This window comes from Bombus fervidus, chromosome 14 (genome assembly GCF_041682495.2).
Source record: "Bombus fervidus isolate BK054 chromosome 14, iyBomFerv1, whole genome shotgun sequence".
Taxonomy (NCBI): Eukaryota; Metazoa; Arthropoda; class Insecta; order Hymenoptera; family Apidae; genus Bombus; species Bombus fervidus.
The window spans coordinates 7,979,469-7,998,206 of NC_091530.1; the positions used below are offsets into that span (position 1 = coordinate 7,979,469).

General features: G+C 42.6%; 1 protein-coding gene across 2 annotated transcripts in view; it reads left to right on the forward strand.

Moving 5' to 3' along the window:
* Fng (Fringe glycosyltransferase) overlaps positions 1-18,738 on the forward strand; it is a 122,608-nt gene that overhangs the window by 75,947 nt on the left and 27,923 nt on the right. For both annotated transcript variants that reach the window (XM_072016695.1, XM_072016696.1), the window contains one exon: positions 17,602-17,687. In XM_072016695.1, the coding sequence (XP_071872796.1) occupies positions 17,602-17,687 (86 nt within the window). The remainder of the gene's footprint in view (positions 1-17,601; positions 17,688-18,738) is intronic.

Genomic DNA, 18,738 nt, shown 5'->3' on the forward strand with positions numbered 1-18,738 from the left:
TGGAGGCACGCGGATGCGCGCCACATGTCCCGCATTCCGTCCTCCGACTCTCTTTCCTTCCCTACTCCGTCGTTCGCAATCCTGCGATCCTTTCTCTTCACCTCGCGCCTCTTCCCGGAACTATTAATTAGCCGACGAGCTGGCTACTCCAACGATCGCTGCCGCCTCCTCTTTTACTCCTAAATCTGGCGATCCTTCGATTATTATTTTCGTTGCGCTCACAGTTCTCCCGACATCTCCTGTTCGTGCTATATTTTCGTTCAAGGTCACTCTGCAACCACAAACTCTTTCATCCTGCCTTTCTCGTCATTCGTGGAAGAACACGAGAATCCGTCGTTTCGGAAAATCCCGATTCGTTTTCTTGTTTCAGTGTCGCTTCGCGGTTGTGAAAAAGGTAGTATTCTAATATGATACAATGGAAAAGGAAAAGAACCTGTCGACAGATTTTCACGCTTTTTAGACACGGACAAAGTTTTGTAAAACGCTATTGAGAAGCGATATTTTCCAAATTACGGAGAAGATGCGGAGATCGAGTAGAAAGACAATTTTGCTAAAATTCAATTAATCAACAGCGTTTGTTAACTGAATTTAAAAGCTGCTTCCTTCTTAGAAATCTGATTTACAAGCGTTCTACTTGCCTCGTGCTCGTCGAAGGAAAAAAGCATTCGGTCTTCTAATTAGGAACATGTTACGGTACCGTTGGTCTGATAAATAGACGAAAAATAAAAGGGAATTCGACAAATTCCAATGTATTATTCTGTTTCATGAAACGATCGAAGACACGAACGCCTTTTACGAAGAATCGGAACCGCACGATTCTACCCTGACACGACGCTATTAACCATATCCAAAGCAATTTCACCGCTGCTCCGTTTCTCCTGAGAAATAAAGCAGGCGAATCGTACGTTCACCGTCGAGACACGCGTTACCAGACTACACAATGAACTGTTTCCTTTTTCGTTTTTCTTTTCCTCGTTCGATCTCGTTGTCCGCATTTGTGGCGTGTTGCATGGTACGCGCGCGGGACATCATCCGCGACGGATTTAATTAGAGCCGCATCGCCTGCAGATATACACGGCTGTCTAAAGATAATTTCGCTTCACCTACCGTAGGTCGTCCCGTGGCCAACGAAATTAAGGCAGCCTTTAATGAGCGTGGAAACACCGCCGGCTCGTTCATAAAGCTCCCGAGGCACCGCGCGAACTTTTCACCGGGCGATAATTGCGCGCGGACCCCTGGCCGAGCTGGTGCCGATCAAATTATTTCAGAGGAAACCAATCGGCAGATTGCACATCTTTATGGAAATTTGTATTTTTTATTTTATTTAATTGAATTTTATTTTATATATTAATAATAGGTCAAATATTTTAATGGACACAATTGAACTGGTGGAATCTAAGCAGAGATTTGTCTAACTCGTTAAGTAGTATAAAAAGTATTAGAGAATTATTTATAAAGAGAATCATTTTGAAGGAAACTAATCGTAGATTGCGGATCTTTATAGAAATTTGTATTTTTTATTCAATTTAATTGAACTTAATTTCTTTTAATTTTGTCTACTAATAATTTTTGTGGACACAACTGAATAGATGTAATCTAAGCAGAGATTTGTCTTCCTTACTGGTATCGTAAAGAGTATTATAGTATTACTTATGAAGAGATGTTATAAAGATACCCTGGATATACTTCATATATTTTTGCATATCAGATACACGTATACACGTATCCAGTATATTTTTGCATTTTCAAATTTCACATAAATATTTAAAAATCCTCAGTTTACTCGATCTCGATTCTTGCTGCATCGAGGAAACGATTAAATTTTCGAACGGTAATTGGATCGGATAGCCGGAGTTCCTTAGTCTTTACGAACGAAACTAAATCTCGTTGTATTAGAGTGGCAGTTCGATCGATGTTTCAGATACGTGTAAAAGGATTTACATGTAAAATGGGATAGTAGGAGAAATTTAGGTGAAGTTCGATCGTTTAGTACTTGCAAAGGGAAACGTTCCCTGGGCAAATCGTATTTGGTGCAATTACGCGCGAAACTTTGAGCGTAATTATGCCCCGTTTTCAGAATAACGGAGCTATCGACGCGAGCGTGAAAATTAGCGATTCGAGCGGAACTATCGATTATCACGGCGAATTTATAATAGATGCTTGAATTCCCTGGTTATAGAATTATCGAATTTTCGAACTATCTGACTTTCGAATCGTTCAAATATCCAAATATTCCATTTGTAATATAAATTTTCTATAAATTACATTTTCAGACGTTCAAATTCGCAAGCATCGAAATTTTCAGATATCCAAATCTCGAAAGCTCGGGACATTCGAATTTTTAGATTTTTCACAACTTTAAGCGCAATTAATTATCGTTGCCGTGAATCGTCGAGAAGAGGAACAGCTCCGGTCGATCACGGTGGCTTCCTTCGATTAATTAGCACGCGGGAAAAAGACACGCGTGGTCGCTCGGTTAGGTCGAAATCTCGCGGAAATCACGGCCGGAGGCGGAACGCGTTACGAACGTGGGAATCGTTTTCAGAGTGCACGCCGCCGTGAAACTATCGCGTTGATTACATCTTGCTGTTTACTCTGCCGGAAAATCAACATTATTTACGAGTGCGTCCGGTGAGGCGCGTACTGGACATCGACCGGACGAATTTTGTTACAAATCGTTTCTCCTCGTTGCCATTCCGCTTCTGCAATCCCGGCCGCTCGAGCTCCATTTCCTCTTAAACGTTCGAATCCTCGTTGCTCGTCTTTGAAATAAAAATGGCCAGAACGAGGAAACGGAAAAACTAACGATCCTATTTATTCTGCTCGCGATAACGCAGCTTTTAACGGACCGAAACTCAACCGACCATGAAGAAGTTTCAGAAACAGAACTTCCCTCTGTTTCTGTTCCTTCTACCACGGCCATTCAAACGCGCGATATTATCAAATTCTTGCTTGTAAAACTTGGTTCCATCGGATGGAAGTTGAACCGCGAGGAATTTCTTCAAAACATCGTATATTCGAACAGGATAATTTCTTCGTTCTATACAATGTTGCCAGTGATTTTCTGATTGGATCGCGAATTTTCACGCATTTGTAGAAACTCGTGGTAGGTACAAAAATGTACTGTAGAATGTTTATTTTGCCTTCATTTTTTCGAATCATATGGATAAAGATACATGACTATCCACGACTGATCTCACTCTATTCGTCATCTTTAAGGATGTTCTCGGACAATCAATAAATAACGTTGTCGATATTTCAAGGTACTCGACGAAAACGCGGTTTGTCGATAAATGTTGATAATATGGTATCGGCAATAGATATTGATCCTTTTACTTTAGAATCTTGAAATATTAACAATATATATGTATATATATGTCGGAGACGAAGGGACGCCGGAGCCTTTCTTTCGGAATATTTGGGAAGGTCCCCGATACTTTAGTCCAGACTTTTTATTATAGTCGTACTTAAACAATAAAACTGAGAAATAGGTGTTCGAGTTAAGTCAATTACGATTATCCGAGATGTATGACAGTGGGCTTGGGCTCGAAGTGACATAATGGGTCACTGAACGTAGCCACGATCACGGGAGGGACGTGTACCTAACAGAGGTATAAAGTAATTAAATAACTCTCCTTAAAAACAGAGATTGACCCGAGGGATACGGAGAGGAGTATATAAGGACAGTTCCACTTGGACTGGTGTGCAATCCGATAAGTTCGACTAGCCCAGTGAACACGTACATCGAGTTCCTAATCGCGATCGTCATCCCGTTGACCGTGTATTCGTTATCGAACCTAAATTCATCGTAATAGATATCACGATCACTTAATCATCGATATCATTTGTTAATTTTCGTAACACATTCCCATAAATAAAATTCATCTGGTATAAGACAACTATGGACAACTCGCAGCAAAACTCATCACACGCCCCGTTTTCCAAAGATGATCCGACATATATATCGATATCGAGCTCACTATCGGTGGCCCACGTTTTCGTCTCTTCTGCAACGAAGAATTGTCGACGAAGAATCTTCTCCAAATATTAAATTCACGTTTTTAAACTTAAAGTTCATACAAGATTCCAAGTGATCGAATATCGAAATCAGAACACGTATAATAAACATTTGTCATTGGAAACTTCGTCTTTTGCAACGGCTGATGAATATCGTGTTTTTGGTTTTTCAGGTTCGATCCGATCAATCGCGCGAACGTAACACTTTCCGTTGGTGTTTCGTTGCGGAAGCAGAACCGAGAAAGTTCCAGCCCTCTTCTTTCTCGTCTACCAATCGAGTATCCGATAAACTGTGATAACGTACAAGTATGTCTGGATGTTAATTCGAAATTGTAAATAATTTTTACGCGTTCGTTACACGCTGGCCGAAAAGCAATCGAGCTTCAACGTGAGCAATTCACGTGCGACGAAACACATCGCGCGCGATCGCTGCAGATCGGATCTCGGGGCGTACGCTTGTCAATCACAGGCAACGATTCCAGCCGCTAATTTAAATTCGTTCCCGAGATCTGCGATATTCCGCGTCAAATTGCCTCCATTAAGCGCCGACCGCTCCCTTTTTCTTGGCCGCTCGCTTGGCCACTCGAGGCGCGGCAATTAATTTCTTCTCTCGCGTCCTCCTCCTCTTACCCCGCCAATCGCATACATCCTCTGTTTCGATTCCGCTGCGCTCGGGCGTGACCGGTTTTTCCACGCGACCTTGACCGCCACGCCGTGCACGCGCTTCCTCTTTATCCGCCGATTTTCCACTTCCTTCACGCGGCTATGGAAACTCAAACGCCGCTAAATCGTGCTTCACGCTCGACAGATCCGCTGTGATGAAAGTTCAATGCTTGCCAGTCAACAGATGACGTAAGAAGAGTAATCGTGGGTTGAAACAGCGATTAGTGGAAGAACGAGAAAGTTATCTTCGTCCTGTGTCAAGGCCTTTTTGGCGGTCTCAGAAGTTTCGAAGGTTACTAAAGCGTTCGCAGCTTTCGAAATGTTCCAGATGATCTGATCTGATCGTACGTCTTCGAAGTAGATTTTTCAGTATTTGAAATGTTTTATGCATCTCGAGGATGATAAAGCCTCTCAAGTTTGTCATAATTATCAAGCTTTTCTTATGAACGTTACCTTAAATCATGGCGTTCCGACTGATGAAACATCCGGAGACTGCGATGCGTACGCTCGTAAAGATCTATACGCATACACAGTCCGTCACAAAAATAACAGTGGCGACGTCGATACAAAAAAATATATCCTTCACTCTCGTTGCGTCGTTGTATGGCGGTTGTGTCATTGGAAGCAGAGTCATAACGATCGACGTCAGAGTAGGGTTGGTTGACGCGTTGAAAAATCTGTTTCTGTTGCATGATAATGTCCCGGCTCGTCGTGCAGCGGCCGCAACTGCTTTTCTTGAAAATAAACAACTTAAAATGTTGCCTCACCCACTCTGTTCGCCGGATTTAGTTTTCATCTTTGGGGCTTCGAATAACGACGAGGGGGAGACGTTGCGACGGCGTTCAGGACATCCGAAAAGCTGCGACGAGCTTTCTCGAACAAACTACGCAAAAAGATGCGCAACGATTTGGCCGCGCAGATCGTTGTATCGCCACGAGAGGAATGTGTTTCGAATGAAATGGAACATTTTCCTCGAAACGGTACCTCTGCTTCGCTATTTTTTCAGAAGCTTCGTTATCCTTGCGATATCTGCATTTGCGATTTTGTTTCTTTCGTTCGATTGCATCGACGTATCGAGCTCGTAACGTCGATTCTTCCAAATACGCATCCACTGGAACCATAGTCTAAGGCAGAAGCGTGATTTCCAATGGGAGACGTAACCACGACCGGTTTCGTTGAAGCAGAAAAACCGAAGCCACAGGGTGGAAAGCGATCGCGTCTCGAATTCCACTACTTGAAAAGAACGGTCCGCGGGGTAGTTCTGGTCCGATCCTGGGAAATACACGCCGGCATTTAAGCAGTTCTCAAGGCATTTGAACGCACGTGAGAACTCGGCCGCGAAGTAGAGCGATCCGTGTAATCGCCGGACGCTGGTCAAAGAACAACTGTTCCAGAGTGCTGTTGGTGCCGGTGCCAGTCCACCGGGGAACGATAATCACACACGCGGTATTAACATGTCGCGTCTTATCGCTGCTAATGCCCTCGGAACGCTTGCAGCTCTCACTCGTTTAATATTTCTTTTTTCGTTTCAAGCTTCTTACCTCGAATAACGGAAATTTCAGTGACGAAGATAAAATTTTAATTGAAGATAAATTTCGAAGTTCCTTTACACGGTATTGCAGTGGAACTGCGTTTATACGAACTTGTCGGTAGACAAATAATTACGAACAGGAAGAATATAAAAAGTCCATTTGTCTGGGCTTTTTTCGCTTTAATGTCCCTCGATAGCTATATTTGTCGCAGAAGGAAGTTCAAAGATATAAGTCGACTAAAAGATTTTTATTTTATGAAATTCTTTTTTACGATTAACCATAGAATGTGAGGTGGATAGGTCGCTAAAACTAGAGTATAGTTAACAATATATTTATTAACAAATACAACAATCGGCGGTTCGCGCTTCGCGGTTACACGTTCGACGTTGAGTGCCGTTACAAATGTATATGCAACTTGAACTTAGCATTAGAAACAACCTCGAATAATTTACGTTTAAAGTCGTCAATTTTATCTTATCTATAGCTTGACAGCCGGATCGTAATAAAGTCTTTAAAAATAAAACAGCTGCTGCATAATGCAACCGCTTGACGCTTCTAGATGTCAATCTTCTTCTTATTCTATATTGACTTAATTCAATTTTGTCGTGACATTCCACGACAGCTCTGATAAAGAATAAAGTCGTCCTGAATCTTTCTATCTGCGATCCATTAAAAATAAATAAGCGTTCATATATTTTTCAGCGGTAGCGTAGACAAACAACGTTTCGTGCAGTGTACGGCCAGTGTTCTCGGTGGTTTTAACGAACCACCGGTGTAATTAGAAGACGTATTGTTCGGTTTGAATGCGACGGGATTGCGTTCGCGTGACCCGTGACGACCGCGTGCATCGCAGAGCCTTTTGCCTGGTCTGCGTGAAAACTGAGGCCGACTCGCGTTCCCGCTGGAAAATGCTGGCCGACAATGGCCAACGGAACAGCTAATTAGATCGGTAGATTGCTCTTTTCCCGGCATAGAATTGCAGATAAGAGGCAGATTGGCTTTCGCGAACAAGGAAGCGTCGGTTCTTTGCATGATATCCTTACCACGCGATGCCTGGTTTTTGCAATTCTATGTGTTCTCAGACTTCCAACTGACTCTCTTAAGTTCATACAGCCTTAGATTCTGAAACTTTTCGACTTCTTAAATTCTCTGACTTTGTATGGCACTCCGACATTCTCTTTTACAGTTACATCGTTCATTTCAGCTCAGACGATGTAACTGCCTCTGACTTACAAGCTGTCGATCCGCTGCATTTCCACACACAGTAGACTCTGGTCGGCTATCCGGTCTCGTTTTAACCGATCACATTCTTGTTGAGACGAAACTTCGGTCGACCAGCTCAGCAGGAAGATCGTCGACATTCGACGAGTTCGCGATCGTTACTTTTAGTCGGACGACTAAATGCAGTTTTTTATTATATTTATAGAATATTTTAATATAGAATAATGGAATATAATATAGAATATTGTTACATTCATTAATGGTACTATATTATGGTATGTTACATTACATACATTGTACATCACATATAGTACTTTATGGTATATTTATATATATTATAAAATGCAATTATAATGTATATATATATGTAAATCGCATTTTTCTGTATATAGTAACATCATGAATATAACATACCTTTTTCACATGTACATTTATATACAAGGTGATCCTACTACATTCAGATTCTCGTATTATCAGATACCTCGAACAAGAGATCCGAACCAGGAGGAAATTCCTCACAAAGCAGAAATTTCTCGATTTTACGGGGGAGTCGCGGTTTTATCGCGTAGTATACTTATATTACTATTCAATCAAGACTCGCTTGTTCACATACGTAGGATGGGATCCTGATTGACCGACCAGAGACGTCTTTTACGTAAATAAGAATACTATTTGACGAAATATAATATTTACGCTTCTACTTATCCACTAATTGTCGTACGTCTCACGTTCATTCTTTCGTATTTGATAACTAATCGATGCAAAATTTCAACATTTACATACACGCGTTGTATGCATCATGCGTCTCTACACACATAGAAATATATTGCATTATTCATGCATGTATGTATATCATACTGGCGTAAGATAGAAGTTAAAAGACGAAGGACGATAGCGGCGATTACTATGGTCGCGATCAGTTGTTGGCTCGTAATTATACATCGGTGGATCACCGTGCTTCTCGTTTCTTTTATAGTATTTGTGCACTTTATATAACGGAACTCGTCATGAGTGCAGAGAAAGAGAGTTTTTGTTGTAATTAATGGACAGGAAGATCGCAGTATGTCATTTGTAGTAAAACTTGGTCGAATGATTCAATGAAACCACCAAGGGTAAAAAGACATTTGCAATATATTTAACGTAATAACAAAAACAAAAGCTTTTTTGAACCTGTTGTGGTAACCTCCCCCCAAAAAAGAGGTTAGGCTAGATTCAATAAAAATATTCATCGAATCGGACAAAAAAGTGAGAATTTGAAGCTGTGAGATATGAAATGTTTGGATTCTCGGTTCTGCGATTTTCAGACTATCGCACTAAAAAATTCTCGGTATCTCAAACTCGAGTGCTGAAAATCCGTAATCAAGAACCTCTCTGAGAATATTCTGAAATTGTCAAATTCTTAGTCTCGCCATAGTTGGTGAATTTTCAAACTTTCTCAGATTCCTAGCTCCAATCGAACATGCAGCTGCCAAACCTCAGAATTCTCTGAACTATTATCCATCGAACGTTAAATCGTAGGGCGCTCAAAGTCTGAGCGTATCGCGTTCACGGGTCCGTATATCAATCGACACCACACCTTTCCTCCCCATGCGGCTAGGAATTTAATCTTTGGTGCCGTTACTCGGCGGCGCGTTAAAACGCCCCGCGTAACTGGCCGTTACCGGCCAATCGGCCGATCCGTGCATCTCGACAATTGCTCCGACTAAGCAGCCGCTGACAAGCAAACCCGGAAGCGTGTCTCGATTAGGGTCGGCTCTCCGCGTGCCCTCCATACCCTTCGCTATACCACAACTTCCTTCTGTTTCTTTTTCTCTTTTTTTTTTTTAGGAGCGTTTATTTCCCAAAATTCAATATACCATAGCTTTTTCTATTATTCTTCAATGCATTTATTGCCCAAAATTTTGGCAACATACGACACGGCATAGCAATGTTATGTAATAACACAGAATATCAAACGCTGACAGTTAACCGAAAGCGTAATAAATCTAGCAGCTGCGGTATGCGCGCTCGTAGCTGTATACTTTAATTAATTTATACTTGATCAACAATACCGTAGGATCTTCCGCGAGTAGAAGCACTGGTACAAATGTGATTTATTAGGCGGAAAGGTAGAAGCGTGTGCCTATGAAACACAGGATAAGCAGAAAATGCGATGTCTATTCGAGATGCGTTCGTTCACGTTCTTCGCAAAAATGTCGACCGCCTCTTCCGCCTATTTATCTCTCGCCAGCTGCGCTATAAAAGAGCGCTTCGTGCGAGTCAAACGTATAGTCTCCTATCACCTATTCTACGATTATCTTGTCAATGATCTATCGCTCGTATTAACAACTTGTATTTAATTATTTATGGCCTAATCGCATTATGCTATAGATAATAGACTGTATCGTTGTAATCGTATTAAAATGAAACGAAAGGAACGAGGCGTCGGCCAGAGGAGAACAGGTGAAGCAAAGTTTCGAGTGCTTCGCGGCGTGACCACAGCCAGTTCGAAGACGTGCTCGTGACCCCATGACGGCCCCCATAGCCGCGCCATGGAAAACACGCGTATCCTTTGCCGGGTGGGGAGGCGGCCGGTTCCTTCGCCACGTACGTTGCCTCCATTACTTCGATATTATTATACCCGAGGCCTTATATCTCGCGGCGAGATGTTCCTTTTGCAAGAGCGCATCCGGTGCAGGAGTCTCGCGATTCTAGCCGCTCGTTTTCTGCTTAATTTCTTCGCCCTCGTCTTATTTTCTCTGTTCATTTTAACCGTTTTTATTTGGCTCACGGATATCGACGACCGTCGTTCGACCAGCACGTGGACACGCATGCAAATTGACGCCGCTTGTCCGCAATTATCGTTCATTAATATTCCAGCGGATAGCGGCGCACGTTTGCTATCGATGCTGTAGCGAAGATCAGAGGAATTCCTTCCTGCCAGGTTGCTCCTTCCTCGTTCAGTCCTTGCGATTTTATTGGCTGTCTCGCGTAAAGATTTCTCCTACGTGGCGCGTAATGGAGCGTAACGTGACGGAATATTTGAGATTTTTCTCCGTAAAAGCGATCGCATCGTACGTTGCAAATGGTTGTCGAACGTTGAAAATCTCTCAGCGTTTCTCGTATTTCTCAAAACGCAACTTTCCATCGTATTTTCTAACGTTGAACCTCGAAACCGTGTTTTTTCCCTGCTCTTTAATCGATCGGATCATTCCTTAATTAGAAACTGCACGACAAATTCATTCGATTTAAATCAGTTTTAATTTCTGCGTATGCGAATATCACATTAACTCATTAAGAACGAACCAATGGCTTATCGCAACCTTACAGTTACACCAATTTCTTTACATGTATTTCATAAAATCGTAGTCCAAATGTCTTTTAATCTTCTACGTCAGTTACGAGAGGCAATACTTCGCCGTAACGTAACATCCGCTGATATTCTATATCGTTCAATTTACCCATTGCGAGAACAATTTCACTTAACATATCCAGATACGATCGCTGGTTTCTCGGAATTCCTTCTCGAAGAAATAACGCGCAGGAAATATACTTGACTTTATAATTATCCACGGTACACTATACGTCAGGCATTAGGAATTCGAGCGACGAATTCCTCGGTGAACAGGTTAACGTAACGAACGACACAAAAGTAATAATATTCTAGCGACAGGAGCTTTTCATCCAAGTTTCTTCGTTTCTCGACGCGCGCTGTTTCGTTCCTGCAGTACGAAGTCGCGCGTATCCGCGCGGTTGGGTTCGTCGAGCGATATCGGGGCCTCTAATCTGTTCATTAGTCCTAATATACCGAGCGGCAGCCACCCACACTCCATCAGATATTAGCAACAGTGTCATTTGGGGCCTCGTTTTACGAGCTCTGCCACTCGAGGGCTCGGAAGACGTCTCGACCCGGCCCGTTCACGGCCGTTCGATTACCGGTTTCCGGATTGGGACTCGTTCACCGCTAATTAACGCCTTTACGACCGGCTGCCGTTTACACGACGATCTATATTTCATCTCGTTAATACCGATCTGCTCGGCCAGCCGCTTTTTTCCTCGTTTTTCTGCGCCTTGCCCCTTTGCTCTTTTGTTCGCCATCCGATTTTCGTCGATCTCTTAATCACGCAGTAAGCCGATGGAGCGTTAAACGATGTTTCACGCCGTTCGACGAATCCATTAGGATCTTCGAGATCTTTGTTGGAACAGTTTTCAGGTGGATGGAAACGTTGAGAGGATTTATGTTCGTTGGTCGTTTAATGCGCTGCGCTTGTTCACATTTCCATTCTTGCGGTGTTCCGAGGGTTTGTCGATTTTTATCGGCCTGCTGGGCGAACATTCGTTTCTTGCCGTTGTTAATTAGCGAGTTTCTAGCTGTGTGTAAATTATGTTTGTTGGAAAAGTTCCGTAGGAATTAGTAATTTTCAACGCTTATGAAGAATGATTTTGTAAGGGTGTGTTAATTAGGACAATTTAGCTCTTCCTATTCAGTTTCTCATGATTGGTTGTTCTATATACCATAGGGTATATGTAACAGGGTAACTATGGCTGATAGGATGACCATGTTCTCCTCGGATCTATATGACCCAAAGTGGATATTCTTCTGGTCATTTCTGACCCAGTCACGTTTTGCTATTACCGAAAAGTTTCTTAAGTGCAAAAAGGAAAAGAACACGAAAGAATCGTTATGATTACGCACGAATATCTGTGTTCCAATCTTACACCGAAGCTTTTCCTAAAAATATCTTCTGGTTCGTTGAAGCAACAACGAGACTAGAATATAAAAATTCGAGTAACCCTGTAGAGTTACAATATATAGGTAGTTTGTCTTTTAGTATTCCATACAGTCCCGTTACCTTTCGTGTATCGCACGCGTCTTATAAATAAAGCATTCCAAAAAACCAGATACTTGAAGAGGTACAACGGCGAAGAAGCAGAAAAAGCGAGCAGAACAGCGAGGAGAATTTTAAGAGCAAGCAGTCGCGTTGGTCTTGATTCGATCAAGGAAAAAGCAAAAGACCCTTAAAGAAGATTCAAGGCACGCTTAACGCAACCCAAATCGAGTTACCAAGTCCAGGTTCCCTCAAATTTCTCTCCATTCCCGTACCAAAGGTCCGACACACGTATTACCTGACACCGATTTTACGACTTTCCCGTGTTTCTACCATCGATCGCTACTAATAGAAGCAACGGGTCCGAAAATTCCTCTGTCTGGCTCAAAGGGATGACGATAAGGGGAAGAAGGTAGAAGGCCGGGTCGTGGAACTGGCCAATCAAGTCGGTGATTTTATCTCTGGATCGCTGGCAATCGTCGCTACGTAATTGGATATAGGATCGTATGGATGGTATAATCGGTTTCCCTGGGGGAGCGGAGAGCACGCATCAACCCCCTTCGAAGCAAACCTTCGGAATGTAATTAGTCAGGGGAGCGGGCCAGGCGCAATCTTGGCCGGCGATCTGCAGCTAACGTCAGGTCGAGCCGGACCGCCCGTTCTGCGATTTCTCGAGATCCCAGGGACTTGCACAGCCGGGTGGCTCGCGAATAATTAAAACCGATCGACAGCCAGGTGCTGTCTTCCCTCTTTCTTCTTCTTTCCCATTTTCTTCCTTCTCTCGCCGAAACAGTTTTCGATAAAGAGGTTTCGTGTCTCGTTGACGATCGTTCAGAACGACGGGGGTGTGCATCGTTTGGAACACGTTACGCGATCTTTGGAGTTTGTCCGATGGAAATTTTTATTTTATTTAGGCGTTACTCGAAGTGGGATGTTTTTGAAATATTTGGATTTCTTTAGTTGACGTTTGCGACACTGCATAGCGTAAAAGAAGGAACAAGGTGGAATTCCATTTGTACGAGCTTGTCAGGAGGCAAGTACTTTCTGTAACTGGCGTTCATACGAGTCTCAGAAGCTAAATCGACCAAGTCACAAATTTATTTATCCTAAGGGAAATTAAAAAGGTCGTGTTTCTAATTGTCAATCTTCTATAGATTTTGATTTATAAGATTCATCAGCGTATGGGGTTGATTCAGGCTTCTGAACAACTCAGAGTGCGTTAATTCTATTCTATGAACTTGTTGGACAAGTAATAATTTATATATTTTTTTGGAATTCACGTTCAAATACGTAAGTGGTGGATCCAACGAGCGAGAGTTCGTTGAATCCGGCATTTACCGGAACTTTCTGCCTCGAACAAACGGAATTTTAGCGAGAGCTAATTATCATAAAGGATAAAATTATCGTTGAATCGTATCAGCGAGTATCGCCGAGTGGCGGTCGTTTCCTTCATTAACTTCGGGCGGAATCGATGGATCTCGAAATTTATGCGACGAGTGAGGGAACACGACACTGTATGAAGAAAACCATTACTGAAACCGTCAAGACGATAGCTCCATCCTGTATGCTAATAACATCATCCATCTTCGAGTAACGCATAACAGTTTATACGCGGTCGGCGTAAAAGCTGGCTTTAATTAGCCAACTTCCAATCACCTTGCGTCGTGTCGCGTAGTTCGATCAGCTCGCGAGCAAAAACTGGCCCGAATGACAGACACGAACGCGGTCAGTGATTAACCTCGAACGAGATAATGGAAATCGACCGAACGAATCGGTTCTTCGGAAATTAACGACCGTGTTCCACTTTCCAATCGAAGAAACGTTCCTTGCATTTTCATATTTATTAACCGTTGCATTAATATTTATTCCCGCGAACTATCCTCCGTTTCAACCCTTTCACTCTCGAGATCGTACGCCGTAAAATGTAAATCGGCGAGATCTGTAATTGTCACGGCGAGCCGAGGATAATCCATAAATCCGAAGCGAAAATTTACATTGCGACGTGTAATGAAGAAAAAGCGATGCAACTTTTAAATGGGAAGGCGACTTATGAACCACCGTGCGTATAAATATATCGTTTTATTAGTTCGTTGTTGCTAAAGTATGGAAACGTCGAAATAGCGGAAAAGCACGCGAGTACTGGCTCAACGAAATCAGTGCGGACCGACCGCAGCGGAAAGCTCGAAGATACGGCGAACGTTCGGGGGGTTGAAGAAAATTCGACAACCTGTACGCTCGAACTTAACTGAAACTTAACCCAAAGCTAACCTCCGGTACAAGCACGTTAAACAAGAGAGAACAAAGAGAAGAATGGTCCGTGTTAGCTTCGGTGCTGCGCGTTCGGTGGCGACTTGACCCCGGGATTCCACGCGAGTCTTCACGGGTTCTCGTGACTTCTTTCTCCTCCTGTTATTCAAATGGGATCCCGAAGGGAAGAAAGAAAGGGCAGATCGCGGAGAGAAGGATGTTATCGGGTCTGTCCAATCGCCGGTGTATATCTAATGGGTCCGTGAAGTCCCATCCGTTTCCTCCGCCTTGTCATACGATGGCTGTTGGCACAGCCGATTCACCTGACCACCGAACCGATCCGATGCTTTATTCGCACCGCCGTTATCCGACCAACGAGCAATTAACATCCACCACGGGCTTACGTTCGATCGACGTTCCTTGGGGCATTTGCGAAAATTATGCCGCGATTATAACCGTTCGCCATATTAAACTCAGCTTTCGCGGTCTCTCGAGGTTTGTTAACCCGCTGGAACACGGTCTTTTGAGATTTAATTGGATATCGCTGGAAATTGCCGAACGACCGATTTTCTCGTTACTTTTTTCTATTTAGACGAACTTTATATCTGGCTTGCGGAATTTTTGAGAAGCTTCAACTTTTGCAAAAAACCTTGTACGAGTCGATACTTCGCGCTAGATTTTAGATAGAAATTTCGTAGCAGCTGCTCCACGTTGACGTGGAATTTCGTCGATTCTTCGTGCGAGATCGCAGACAGAAATACAGACATTTCCCGCGCGCTTCTTCCTGTTTAAAAATCTACGATTCGACTTTTAGCGAAAACCTACAACGACGCGCCATCATACCCTTAATTCCAAATAATCCGCAGAAAAATCTTTGGAATCTTTTGGAAAACCTACGAATTTTCGCAATTTCGTTTGCGATTTCCTTTGAGAAGAAGCGGCTTGAGAAGAATATTAGATTGAAATTCTATTCAAAGTCTATTCGAATTATTACGAGTCCTCTGTTCTAGTTCGTCGCTCGAGGAACGACCGTTGTAGCTTTTAGCGAACAATTTTCATCGGATTGTTTCTGCCGGCGAATATTCATAGCTCTAGCCGGGCGACCCGCGCACTAAACGGTGTACGGGAGTATTGTCGGGTTTTTTGAGCACCGGGAGACCGGTTTCATTGGTAGGTACGCACGTGCAGCATGCCTCGGTTCACGGTTGTTCGTCATGTACCACGCCTAGCCTATGAGGAAAGGAGCACGAGTTCTAGACCGGCGGCGAGATAGTATCGCTGGCATGGATAGAGAGTCCAGAACTTCTAGGAGTCTGGCTTTAATGGCCTGCGGCTACGATCGCGAGGAGATCGCCTCGACACGCTCGATTTCCTCGCGATTTCTCGCGAGTACGTTCTTAAGCAATCCGAAAAAAAACGTCTTGTCTATTTTTCACTTTGCTATATGTAGGTAGGAATTCGAAGAAATAAATTATACTTGTGAAATTTCTTTTTGCTTTTCGAGTAAAACTTTTGATACGTATATCGTAGATTTTTTCGAGATTTAATTAAAATTCATTGCAGGTGTTATTTCCAACGATGGAAACGTACGTGTTTAGAAACTAAATTGATCAACTTCGGTTCTATTGTTATTCCAACTTTGTTATCTAGTCGCACGAAAAAAAAAAAAAAAAAAAAAAGAAAAAAAGAAACGGAATGAAAAAAAGGAGCGATTTATTTGTATTCGTAGATTTACCTGTTTAATATTAGATTTTTCGGATTTGATTCAAATTTGTTTCAGACGTCGTTTCCTACGGTCGAGCTATAGCATCGAGTTCAGCAGCCAGATCGATCCACTCCGCTGTTCGTCAAGTTTTCAATTTTACCATCTAATTACGCGGATAACGTCTAACTTCCGAAACAAACAAGCGATTTGTATTCATCAATTTATTTGTCGCAAGCGGGTGATACGAATAATCGTGAGTTTCAAAGCAAATATTTGAGAAGTTTGCAACGCCATCGCGTTCCTTTACGTTCTAATTTATCGACTCTAAGAATATGGCTCGTACATGGAAGGGAAGTTGATCAACTCCGTTTAGTTTCTCAAAAATTAAATATCGATCAAATATATACAAAATGCGCGTTCTTTTAATTTTACACGCATAGTTTCTTCGTTTCGAAATACACGATTTATCGCGATAGAGATAGAAATTGGAACGCAGAGTAGTCGAGGTCTATTCAACACGTGGTACACGCGAGGTTTTCTTGCGACGATTTTCCAGGTCGTTGGGAGGTGCCCGATCGAAAACACCTTTCTCCGCTTCCCTTGCATCTTCCTTTTCGTCCCGCTTTTCCATTGACAAATTCGCCAACTTCGATCGAAGCGATTCTTCTTCTTCTTTTTTCACCTTCGCGAAGCTGCGCCCTTCTATCGTCTCGAGCGGAAGATTCTTCCCATTACGAAAACGAATATTCACCAAAGGAGACGACTTGCTATTTTCATGTCTGTATTTCATGATAATTAGGCTGTGGGTACGCGATCAAAAAGAAGCGACATCGAAATTTGCCTTATCTGCTAAGCACCGTAACGAGTAATTTATTAATTAATAATTTATTTATTTTTATCTTATACATTTCGTGCATTTTTCGTCTTCAAATTTCCTCTAAATACATAAAGATTCTATGTACGATCAAAAATTCTAAAATATGAACAGCGGAAATGTTTAAAAATCCTGACTCACCGAGGATGGTCGAAATTCATCGTTTAAAAATTTATTTTATCGATAATCGGATGCTTCGATCGTACCTGTCACCTCACCTCAACCTTTTGTCCACGTGAAAAAAAGAAACGAAATTTATTTCTTGATCGTACGTCAATCAATTCCAATCAAAGATCTCGGGTCATAACCGTTAGCATATAGCTTGACCATAATTTGTCCCAAAGCAGGAACGCGTATCGATACGTCGAGGTGTAATCGATCGTGGCCCCAATCCGATAAGTCATCCACGATTATCGGTCGGTGGCAACGATCGATCGGCTGTCTCGCGGACGATCGATCACGATCTTGAATTTTTAAGCATTAGTATCTTTTCCGCAATCAACTAATGTGGGTGGTGTGTGTTTTCTGTTCCAGCAAAAGGTGAAATTCTGGTTCGCTACGGGCGGCGCCGGATTTTGCATCAGCAGGGCGCTCGCGATGAAAATGACTCCGGTTGCCGGGTAAGTTTCTATAGTTTTACCTAGAAATATACCTCATCAAAAATATGTTCCCATCTTCCGTTTGTTACGATCGACGTCACTTGCGAATTCCTCGAATATGTTTTGATTCACGTCGCGTTATCGAAAAGAAAAAAAAGAAAGAAATTCGAAAGACTCAGGATTCCTATTTTGGTACGAGAGTCGATTTTTCGAATTCTTAAAACTTACACGGCCTTCGATTCTGTCGCATTTCCCTTTAAGTTTATGTTCTTGAAGCATTCATAACGCGCCTCTACTTTTTCTCGCCGTTCCGCAAACTGCTGTTTAATTTCGCAATGATTTCGCGACTTGTACTCTTTGTAATTGCTACATCGTAATTACTGCTGGTCAAAGTTACGTGACACCAATTGCGAAAGCGTTGAAAAAAGTCCGCAGAGGAATACACGCTGTGAGAATTAACGACGAGACGGCAGGAAAAATTCAAAATCCGCTATCTATCGCCATCGCGATGACACACTGTGTACGCTGTCGGCCATAAATATAACCCATTCGTTTTAATCATTGCTAAACTCCAACGAATTTTACTTTATTCGGTATTCCACGTTACAAGACACGCACGAGATACCAATGAATTTACAGGTTAACTACGAAATAACGAAAAAACAGAAGCAGTGGAAATGTAGCAATTTCCATTATAATTTCTATCATTGTTCGATTTAGGTTAACGTCACGACGTGTCTAAATATTTATAGCCGGCGATGTATCTGCGTATCGGGTTATTTTATTTCATCGATTCCTTCCAACGAGATATTTATTTCTTTCGCCAATCGCAGAGAAGACAGCAGCTCGTTGTCTCGAGTCTGATTCGCGAAGTAGAGAGGAATCGAAGGCAAACAACGGGGCAGTGTTAGCCGCCGGTAAATAATGATTGACGAGGGTCCGCGACATAAACGTCGTCAGAGTTGAGCTCGAATTGCTTCTCGAGACGAACTTATTGATAATAACGCGGATAGCCGCGCGACGTCGCGATCAACCATCCTGATTGCTCGTCGTTGCCCGCTTAAGTGGAATG